The sequence below is a fragment of the Ictidomys tridecemlineatus genome, chromosome 1, assembly GCF_052094955.1.
Source record: "Ictidomys tridecemlineatus isolate mIctTri1 chromosome 1, mIctTri1.hap1, whole genome shotgun sequence".
NCBI classification, from domain to species: domain Eukaryota; kingdom Metazoa; phylum Chordata; class Mammalia; order Rodentia; family Sciuridae; genus Ictidomys; species Ictidomys tridecemlineatus.
In genome coordinates, this window is record NC_135477.1 from 155,952,492 (window position 1) to 155,964,441 (window position 11,950).

General features: G+C 39.5%; 1 protein-coding gene across 1 annotated transcript; it reads right to left on the reverse strand.

Moving 5' to 3' along the window:
• Nucleotides 1-2,856: 2,856 nt before the first annotated feature.
• LOC101958458 (interferon-gamma-inducible GTPase 10-like) lies at nt 2,857-8,417 on the reverse strand. Its single transcript, XM_078050284.1, has one exon. The coding sequence runs from the start codon at nt 8,400-8,402 to the stop codon at nt 7,134-7,136; it is 1,269 nt and encodes a 422-aa protein (XP_077906410.1). The 5' UTR covers nt 8,403-8,417; the 3' UTR covers nt 2,857-7,133.
• Between the last annotated feature and the right edge of the window lie 3,533 nt (nt 8,418-11,950).

Below are 11,950 nucleotides of genomic sequence, written 5' to 3' on the forward strand. Positions count from 1 at the left end.
GACTCTCTGGAAGGTTCCCTGGGACCTCCAATAAAACTGGAGTGAAGGAGATGCACAAGGTCCCTCTCCTCTCTGACAGGATGGATCTACACTATCCCTTGAGACTGTCCTTGTTTCTTTTTCTTTTTTTTAATCTCTTCAATAAACTCATTCCTATTACTCTGAGTGTCTTGTCTGAAATCTTTATGACCTCATCACAAGAAATGGGGTTTGAAATGGGGAGTCTTTGTGTTGCTTCAGTTCTCTGAAGGCCGTAGTCCTGTGAAACCATGACCACTCTAGGTCATCATGGCCCATGCTAACCGGTTCTAATTGGAATCTCTTGTTACAGATTTTTATAGTTAGAAGGAATTATTACTATCTTCTTGAGCCCTAGGATCTGATCTGTGAAAGGGTCACAAAGGTTCTCCCTTCAGGATGGTTTGTGTTCCTCATCAGAATTATTTCAGGCCTGCATTTCTCCTGCAGGTAACAGGCAGTTTGCTGAGAAATATAACATATCCTATCCACTTAACCCAGGCAGGGCTGCAGCTAAATTGCTTTTTAAAGATGAAAGCACATGGGGGTCAGCACAGTGGGCCCAATTTATATGATTATTCCCGCCACTTGCATCTGTCTGACCCCTCTAACAAGGACATTTCCATAGCTGAGCAAGATGCCTAATATTGATACTGAAAGTTCAGTCCTTTTTTCTTGATGTCAACTCAATAATGAGGTCAAGGTTTTGAAAAAAAAGAAAAAAAGAAGTTTTATTGTTTTGCTTAGAAAAGGAGAAACAGGGGATTCCTGTTCCAAATGCTGCAATTCTAACTATTAAGGGGAATAGAGAGCTATTTAAAAGGTAATTCAAAGACTAAACTCCAGTTGGGCCTTGTCAGGAGTCCTAATTTATTTGTAGCTGGGAAAGATAGCCCTTTTTTAGATCTGCAGATGCCAACTATGCAGTCTAATTTTCTTCATTCCTGTGGTCTGTGAGTTGAGGGGCAGATAACTTGACCTAGGATGAGAGGAAAATTAATCTTGCTTCCCTATGATTAAGGAAGGGGAGAAGGAGAAGAAGGCAAAAATCATGTCAGTTTTAATGTAAACTACAGTGACAGAACAGCAAGGGTTATGTTCAAAGCACCGATATTAGGTATTTTCTCCTGTGGACCGGGTATAGTCTTTCTATCTTGTCTTGTGTTTAAACAGTGATTCATTAACTTCAGACTCTTAGTAATGCCAGTCTCCCATTCAGATACTTTGTAATGCCTATGCAAAAACAGTGATGGACACTGAGATTTCCTGGCTTAAATGCTTACATTTCAAATTTTGATTGTGTGTGGAGTAATGGGAGTAAATTGAAAGAACAATCATTAAAACTAATTTTATACCAAATAGCCAGCCCTATTGTTATTTTCTAAATCTCAACCCCATTCCATTCCTACAGCCAGTAGTCAATACGGGAAAAAAATGACTGGAGAGGATGAGAAGACCAAAGGGTCAGGGAATTAAAACATTCAGTGAACTCACCAGCCAGATAAACAAATTGCTTGTATTTATGTTGCTTTTAATGGAACTAGGGAGATGAAACCCATCTCTTTCAAAAATGTAGGCTATTGTTCTCCTTTAAATTGTTTTGACAAAATGATCAGCTGTAATTCTGTGAAATAAATATCTTTTCAAAGTTAAAATTTAAAATACTCTGTACAGGCAATATTGTAAGGTTCTTGCTTAGCATCTGGGTGGCCATCTTAAGTGACAGCCGCCATTTTCCCACCCAAAGACATTTCCGGAAAAGGCTCACCACTCCCTCATACCAATTTAACCCTTTACCACCTACATTCTTTCCCACCCTAGTGTATACCAACCCCGCCGTTAATTGCCCACATTAGGACCTCTCTGAGCCTGGCCCATAAAAGTCTTTGTGACAAAAAACTCCTCTGTGTATTTCTGCCTGGTCTTCGTCTTTCAATTCTCACTTGCCTGTCTCCTGGTTCCTTGCTTTCCTTTCAAATATATGTTAGTATCTGAAAAGCAATATATCTTAACATGCATGTGGCCATAAGATAGAGTCAACAAAATCAATCCCTACAAACAATTTTTATATTAATTACAAATGAAACTCAAAGTATTTTAACTTTATTACCTGTGTGGACTCTCTCTCTCTCATCCAGTGAGGAGGTCCACGGAACAGGGTAGAGGAAAGTGTGCCTGCAAAGTTGCTATTCAAGACCTCCGGAGACCAAGCAGGAAGCAGGTCTGATTTTATTGCACAGTTACCATGTATATATACTCAGGCAGTAGCTAAGCAGATTACAGGCAGCCACCAATGCAATTTCTGCTAAGTGTCCTTACAGTGACTAATTGAGGAGTGGGCCATGGAGCAAGTACAGGAACTGCAACACATGCCCTCATGCCCAGGGCTGTGCCTAAGTGATCTGCTGCTTACATGTCTAGCATGAGGGGAGTGGCCTACCTCTCAGATGCCCTTAATGTGTGCCATGTATGCAGTACTCCATGCAGTTGTCCCCACAATCACCCATGGCAAAAATTGACTTCTTTCACTCAGGGGACTGTCCCATAAAGTAGTGGAACAGGGAGAGTTCAGGTTGATTGTGGACTACTCTGCCCCTCTATATGTCAGTGTGTTGAACCCATGACACACAAAAAAGACCAACAACTCCAATTTTAAACCAAATTAAACCAAGCTTATTTTGTGTACACAAGAGAGTCGATCAGTGATTGTCTCACCCAAATGCAGGGCCAGAGGACAGTGTCTTGTCGGAGACCAGCTCCAACAGGGGATCTCAGGAGACGAACGGATGGTGAGGAGTCGGCGAAAGAGGGGGTGGAGAAACAACACAGACACCAAAGTGAAGGTGTTGATCCCAATCTTTACTTGTGAAGTTGATCATATATACTTTTCATTTTGGCAGGCTTACAGTACTTTGTGGTTACAAAACAGGAATCATTATTGAAACAAAACAAAATATTATGTAGCTACAATTAGAATAGAAGAATGTATCTTGGCTTATGCATAAGCAAGCATTTGTACTTTCAGTTCGAGTTTTGCTTTGAGCAGTTTCTGCTTAGTTAACTTTTAATAATAGTTACAAATGTCCCAAACTATTGGCCTATACCTTGACTATTCTTTCTTGACTTACTGACTGGAACCGGTGCCATGGTTACGGCAAGTAGTTGATTTGTTATTACTTTTAATCAAACAAAAGTAAGAGCACAAACCATTGTGCACAGGAACAAGAACAAGTTGCCCAGTACTAAGCACTAATCTATCTTTTTAACATTAATTTTTCTTCTCTAGATTTTAATTTAATTTCTCAAAAACTTCCTTGACAGGAATACAGGGAGTTTTTCTTTAGACATTAACAATTTATACTCCACAGCTGAATCATTGCATTTAGAGCAAACAGATCTATGCTTTAGAAGTAGTTGCATTAATTGGGAAAGTCATGATTTTTCCTTTATACTTAATGGTCATATGAGAAATCAAAACTATACTTATTAAAGAAACACAAAAACAAATCAGCCCATTCCCAGAAACATACTGCGCTCCTCCAGAGGATGGACGCCTTGCGCCATCCACCTCAGTAGGGCCTTGCCATTGCCTGAGTCAGGGGAGGGGCGCAGCAGTGTCTGGTTTAAGAGCAGGGAAGTTTTTATAACAAAAAGTTACAAAGGTGAGTGTCTTGAGAACTTATAGCTGATGGGTTCTGGCAAGTGAAATACAAGGGCAGATAGCAGGTAATGATCTGCATGGCTTAACATCTCAAGGTAGGGAGCAAACTCAGAGAATTAATGAGGAGCACCTGGGATTTCAGGGAGAGTTGTTATTTGGACAGGGAGAACTGGGCACAGGTAAGTCCAAAGCATGGGCAGGAATCCAAAGGAAGTTTTTAAAACATCAAAGTATGGTCAGGCCAAATAAAAATCTTAATATTTTACAGTAAAACATAAATGAACTTTTCATGATGAGATGGCTCCCAATCTTAAAATGAAATTAGGCTGGGTTTATCAAGTGCCCTTCCCTTCTTAGAGGACAACTTCCAGCATAATGGTGAATCTGAAGGACAGTCTCCTGCATGTTCAACTTTTACTACAAATAGTATTTATTTTTACCTGTGATGGGAGAAAAAAAGAAAAGAAGGTTATATGTACAGTTGCTGCAACAGTAGGAATGATTCTCCAAGAATTGAGGCAGGTGTTGTTGACTTTTGCTGGTTTACTTCAGAGGTTTGACTTAAAGAATATAAGCAGAAAGAAAACACAAATTGTCCTTCTTATGCCAATTCAATTCATCTTGGCTTTCCAGACTCCCTCTCTAATTCATCTTCACTTTCTCATACTGTCATGGGAGAAGAGATGTCTCCAAAAAGGGACTAAAGTATTCCCTGAAAGAAGGGGGAACTTGACTCAGAGCCAGAGGGATTCTTGACAGAATGTGACAGAGATGAATTTCAACATGCACCAGTCAGAAACAGAGATAGATGTTTATTAACACATTCAAGGGGAAAATAGGGGGAGGGGTGATCTCAAGAGAGAGAGGCCTTTTGCAGTAAAGTAAGGAGTACACATCCAAGGGAGTACACATTCAACAGCAATTTTTGGGGACTCATTTCTACTGTTTCAGCAACTGTACAATAACTTCCCTTTCTTTTTCTCCCATGCAGGGTATCTCTAGCAGGAGAGACAGCAATCTGTTGATGTGGTGTGGTTGCTGGGTGTTGGAATAGAGGTGAAACTAGATCAGAGCTGAAGCCAGAATTAAGCTTCTTACTTTCTATCCAATACTTGCCTCTGCATGCTTCTCTGGTATTATACTTCAACATTCAGTCAATCAGAACTCGTCAAGGTAACCAGCAATATCAGAGCTACACAATTTCATGCCAGTTTCCCCTGCACTTGATTATTGCCCTCAGGTACCTTTTTCAGACAAGGACATGGGTCAAAGGTGTTGGCCAAGGGCATGGGCTGCTTCATTCAGAAGTTGCAATTGTCCTGGGTGCTTTCTGCATTTCAGTGGTTCATGAGGGTTTCTGTGCAGACTCAATATCTCTCCCTTTATTCCCAAGTTCCTACTTGATACAACCTGCCCCTCACTGTGTCCTGTTCACCAGAATCTTAATAAATCCTTTGCTGGAAAGTCCCCAGATATAAAAACCATGACCTACATATGTGATATACAGACCATTTCTATAATTCTTTCTCAAGTTCCTCCTTGTCTTGCTACATTTTCCCACCACAAACTTTTTACTATTTCTTTAATCAAATTCCCATATTTATATATCTTCCCTTATTTTAATGAGAAGGTTATTGAGAAGATGTATAATTATTGATTGTAACAAACCCTTTTGTCTGAGCCAAAAATACAAATGTGAACTACTTTATAATATGTTGAGATTAAGAGAAAGCAAATAGAGTCTGTTAGTTGTGGAGCAGGCTGAACAAATGTTAGCTGCAGGATGGGCTGAACACTCGGCCCTCACCCTCACCCATCTGGTTTCTTATCACTTGTTTGCCTCAAGTCTGAACACTCAACCCCACTCAAGGCTGAACACTGGACCCCCACCTGTCTGGTGCAAGGGAAACCCACATCTAGCCCCTTCCCAGTCTTCCTGAGGGCAGAAGATGACACCCTTAGCAACTACTGTATGATCCGATCACTGTACGACAACCAGGCAGCTTGCAGACCCAAAGACCCCATTAGATTTTGGCTATAAAAATTCTTTCTTGCTGGGCCTCCCTCTCTTACTCTCTTGTTCTTCTCTCTCTCACACTTTCTCACCCCTCTCCCCTCTTTCTTCTTTCTCTCACCCTTCCTCTCACTTTTCTCTCTTTCTTCTCTCTTTCCTTTCTCTCTCTCTCTCTCTCTCTCTCTCTCTCTCTCTCTCTCTCTCTCTCTCTCTCTCTCTTCCTTCCCTGTTAATCATAAATAATTGCAAGATCTCTTGGTCACTCCAAGTGTCATGGTCACTTTCTTTTAATAATCTTACCATCATAATTTTAAAAAATAAATGAAAGTAGAAAACAGGCTATGGCCAAAACATCTCTGTGAGGTCATGAGCAAGGGCCTTTTTTCACTGAACAGATATTACTTCAACATTTGGAAATAGCTGGCCTATAGGATGTTAGGAGAAATACAACTTCCATCCTCGCTCTTAGAAGGCAAGACTTCAGGTTCATTCAGTATTTAGTAAGTTGTGCTGTTACAGGAGAAGATGTGTCTCTAGAGAAGGGTCTAAGGAGTTTCCAGAGAGAAGGAGAAACTTGACTCAGGACCAGAGGGGTTCTTAGATTATGTATTGATGGAAAAGAATTTTAGTATGTGCCAGTCAGAGGTTTATTTAGGAAAGTAGATATACAAGGTATCTCAAAATGAGAATATAGGGTATCTAGAGAGATAGAGATGAGAGAGAGAGAGAGAGAGAGAGAGAGAGAGAGAGAGAGAGAGAGAGAGAGAGAGAGAGAAATGGTACATTCAAGAAACAATATGTGTTTCTTGACATGAACAAGAAATATAGATTTAAAAGAGAATGAAGGCCATCTTGAGAACAAGAGACACATTTTTAGGGTTCCTGACTCTTCTTTTAAAGGAAACTTGGTGAGAGGTGGGTATAAAAGGATTTGTAGAAATGATATCAGTCTGGTGATCTCAAGATGTTTTATGGTAGTCTGGTCAATCTCAGGATCCTTGGGCTGATGAGTCTTTATTATCTTGTCAATAGAGGTGGAAAGTCCCTCTAAATTACAGGTCTCTCAAAATATCATATTTCTCTTTATTTAATCTATTTGTTGGTGTGGGTAATTAACAGTGAAAAAGGTAGATTTACATGTTTCCCAGGATTTTTGGAGTAGCAGACCTGGCTGTTTGAAACATACTGGCTTGGGTAGTGATAGGCCTGGAAATGTATATGGAACTTCTGAATTAAAATTTATTTTTCTTTCTTTATGTCTCCTTTGTGCCTATTTAATTATTTTTAAAAATTTCTCCTACCTCAGTGCTACTTCTGTTTCATCCTCTCAGACTTGAATTTTTAAAGTCTTTTTTAAAAAAAATTATTTTATAGTTATCGGCAGACACAACGTCTTTGTATGTGGTGCTGAGGATCGAACCCGGGCCACATGCACTACCGCTAAGCCATATCCCCAGCCCTTTTTGAAGTCTTATGCAAGAGAATTTTAGCATCATTAGCCACAGTATCAAGGAATTTCAAATGTAAAAAGTAGACTTTTAGAAGTTGGAAGACAGCAGATATGGCACCTCCATTCACTGAACAGCAGCACTCAGCACAGCTCCTCGCCTTTGCTGCTATACTATCATCCTTCACAAGTTGCCAGAAATCCAAGGACTTGATGTATGTCTTGATGCCCTGTATAGAAGTGCCCAACTTTTCAGCAATTTCTTCAATTGACATATCATCAAGACCAAAATGTTGTCGGTAATCCTTCAAGCACTTCTCTTGTTCAGGCAAATCAAAGCCATAGATAATGGGCATGAAGGGGACAAAGGCCAAAGATGCTGACTTCACAGCATCCAACCAGATCTTCTCCTTGAGAAAATCTCTCTTTATTTCAATAGAAGCCTCAGAAAAAGTGGGCAACAGAAGTGCAAAGATATGACGCTTGTGAGCAGGGAGATCCTTCAGCAGAGTCTCCTGTAGTCTTGGGAAATCAAAATTATCCAAGTTAAAATTAGAGACTAGGAAGATGCATGGTTCAGGTACTCCAATGTTACTGAGATTAGCCAGACAGTTGTCTCGAATCTGCTGAAGGACTCTCTCCCTTTTGAAGGACTTCGGTTTGGTTACCTCTTCATTATATAAATCACTGTCCACTTTGGTTCTAACAAAGTAAAACTTCTTCCCCTCCTCTTTGATTTTCTGAGCCAGGAGAGCATCATTGAAGCTGAACCGGGAGGAGGAAATGATGATAAAGAAGTCATAGCTAGTAAATCCCACAGTTTCTAGATAAGTGTCTGGAAGGAAATTGGGAGTCCCTGTTCCAGGCAGGTCCCAGAAGGTCACCTTGGGATATTTTGGATGTTGATAGGGGGTCTTCTCCATGGTGGTCTCTACAACTCCAGTGTTAGCTGCTCCCTCCTCTTCAGAACTAACCCCTCGCAGGGCATTGATGAAACTGGACTTGCCAGTCCCAGACTCCCCTATTACAGCCACCTCCAGAATACAATTTTCTGCTGCAGCAAGTGATTCCTGAATCTTGTCCACTGCATCATTTAGCTTCCCTTCCTGAAGGTCTTTTTGAATATTACTGAGGGTTTCTGGAGAGAGGATGCCTCCTACCTTACTAATTAATGTGGAGTAGTGAGGCATAAAGTCGTTAGCCAAATGCTGAAAATTCTTTATCGATGAATTCTTCAGGAAGTCTACGATGGACTGATCCATGATAGTTAACTGTGGAAGGTCCGGGGGAAAGGATACAGAAGGAAGAAGTAATAAGAATGGAGTACCATTTTTTCATGTACTTGTTGATTGATTATATATCCTCCTCTGAGAAGTGTCTGTTCAGGTCCTTGGCCCATTTGTTGATTGGGTTATTTGTTATCTTATTGTCTAATTTTTTGAGTTCTTTGTATACTCTGGATATTAGGGCTCTATCTGAAGTGTGAGGAGTAAAAATTTGTTCCCAGGATGTAGGCTCACCATCTCTAGCAGTCAGAGAAATGCAAATCAAAACCACCCTAAGATACCATCTCACTCCAGTAAGATTGGCAGCCACTATGAAGTCAAACAACAAGTGCTGGCGAGGATGTGGAGAAAAGGGTACACTTGTACATTGCTGGTGGGACTGCAAATTGGTGTGGCCAATTTGGAAAGCAGTATGGAGATTCCTGGGAAAGCTGGGAATGGAACCACCATTTATTTGACCCAGCTATTGCCCTTCTTGGACTATTCCCTGAAGACCTTAAAATTGCATGCTACAGGGATACTGCTACATCGATGTTCATAGCAGCACAATTCACAATAGCTAGACTGTGGAACCAACCCAGATGCCCTTCAATAGATGAATGGATAAAAAAAATGTGGCATTTATACACCATGGAATATTACGCAGCACTTAAAAATGACAAAATCATGGAATTTGCAGGGAAATGGATGGCACTAGAGCAGATTATGCTTAGTGAAGCTAGCCAATCCCTAAAAAACAAATACCAAATGTCTTCTTTGATATAATGAGAGCAACTATGAACAGAGCAGGGAGGAAGAGCAGGAAGAAAAGATTAACATTAAACAGAGACATGAGATGGGAGGGAAAGGGAGAGAAAAGGGAAATTGCATGGAAATGAAGGGAGATCCTCATTGCTATACAAAATTACATATAAGAGGTTGTGAGGGGAATGGGAAAATAAACAAGGAGAGAAATGAATTACAGTAGATGGGGTAGAGAGAGAAGATGTGAGGGAAGGGGAGGGGGGGATAGTAGGGGATAGGAAAGGTAGCAAAATACAACAATTACTAATAGGGCATTATGTAAAATTGTGGATGTGTAACAGATGTGATTCTGTAATCTGCATTTGGGGTAAAAATTGGGAGTTCATAACCTACTTCAATCTAATGTATGAAATATGATATGTCAAGAGCTTTGTAATGTTGTGAACAACCAATAAAAAAATAAAATAAAAAACTTATACATTATTCTTAGAAAGTGAAAAAAAAAAAAAGAATGGAGTACCCAAACAGAAATACAGGATTAGCTAAGAAACACAATAATCTCTTTGGGCCACTTTCATTGCTTCACACCGATTCACTTTATTATAACTAATTTAATTTGCCTGATGGACTTAATTTTCACCATATAGGAGAGTACCTATTCTCTATGCAATTGATTTCTATGTCCAAGGAGTCAGGACAGTGTGGTAGACTGAATAAGAGTACATAAAGATGTCTACCTCCTAAATTCCAGAACCTATGAGCATAATATGTTACAGAATAAAAGGAACTTTTCTGATGTAATTAAATTAAGGATCTTCAGTGGGGACAAATATTCTGTATTATCCAGGTGAACTCAATATCACAAAAATCCTTCGATTAGTAAGGCAAGAAGAACAAAGAAGAAATAAATGAGATGATGGAAGCAGAGGTTGAAGTAAAATTCCATAAAGATGAAGGAAGAGTGGATTCAAGGAATGCAGTTGACCCATAGATGCTTGAGAAGACAAGGAAATGGACTGTTTGCAATTAGAAGGAACCTGCTGATACATTGATTTTAGCAACTTATTGTTAATTTAGGACTTCTAATCTCCAGAATTAGAAGAGAATAACCTTGTTTTTTAAAAACTGATGCATAATTACTGTATATTCATGAAGTACAGTGTGATATTTCCATACATATATGCAACATATATAATCAAATCAGGGTAATTAGCATATCCATCACCTTAAAATTATATCATTCAAAATTCTCTCTTCTAGCTATTTTCAAATATATAATAAATTATTAACTCTAGTTACTCTTCTGTGCTATCAAACATTAGAACTGAATTCTTCTGACTGAATTTTTGTAGCCATAACCCAGCTCTTCTCCATCCTCCTGCTGTAGTTTGGATCTTGAATGTCCCTCAAAGGCCCATGTGTTGAAGGCTTATCCCCAACCTGTGGAACTATTGGGAGAGATTATAACCTATAACCTATATTACTTCCTAGTATAAGAAAGTAGTATCACTGGGGGGCATGCCATTAAAGGAGATATTGGGATCCTGACCCCTCTTATTTCCCTTTGCTTCCTGGCTATCACCATCAGAAGTGAGCACATTGTTGTACCACACACTCCTTGCCAGTATAGGCTGTCATGCCACAGGCTCAAAGCCACAGAGTCAAATGACCATGGACTGGAATCGGAAACCATGAGCCAAAATAGAACTTTTCTCCTTATAAGTTGATTATCCTGGTATTTTGTCACAGTAGTAGAAAGCTGACTGCTCTTCCCTCCTCTCTCCTCTTCCTAGCTTCTGGTCACAATTATTCTATTTTCTGCTTCTGTGAGATAAATGTTTTAAGTTTCTGGCTTATTTCATCTAACATAATGTGCACCAGTCTCATCCATGTTGCTGCAAATGACAAGATTTCATTCTTTTTTTTATGGCTGGCTAATTCTATTTTATATATGAACATTTTCATTATCCATTCATTCATTGATGGACACCTCGGTTAACTCTGGATACTGGCTCCATCTATTTCTTCTGTTCACTGCTGTACACTGTCTCTCAGTGCCTGAGCCAAAATTGTGTTATTTTAACCAACTAAGTTTGTGATAAATTTTAATGACATCAAATTGGTTGACAATTTCTGCTTTTCCCCAAACCACAATGCATAGCACAGCAGATTTCTAGTCTGCAGAAAACTTACTCAGGCCTGCATTTTAGTGAGGAAAGAAGACTTCCAAACAGGCTTGATTTCCCAAGCCCTGCAGAAAATTGGGGCAGGTTTTATCATGAGGGCAAGGCAAATGGACAGACAAGTGTCCTGCACTCCAATGTTCCATAAAAGAGATAAACACATAAGTCTGTATCCTGGTAGCTTAACTAATGTTGGTTTACCTCATTTAATACATGAGTTTTGAGTGATTTAGAATACATGATGCTACATGGCCCAGGAAGTAAACAGAAGCTTGAATTTTCCCTATAAAATAAAGCATAACTTTGAAACATAGACATTTGGCCAAACAAAAACAACTACAGAAAATACTGCTGTTTGATTGGTTGGGCCTTTTCTTAATTCATTGTAAAAATGAGGAGGCTTATATCAGGAAACTGAGAATTAAAAAATTATCTAACATAGTGTTGGCTCAGGGATGAACAGAAGCATTTTCCTGCAGAGTGTGCTGAGGGTTCCCCATATTCCACAGGTCCTTCCAGGAGATTTTTAAAGAAGAAAAAAATATCAACTCTCAAAGTGAACATGTGTTAAGGATTTTATTGGTAATTATTTATGAA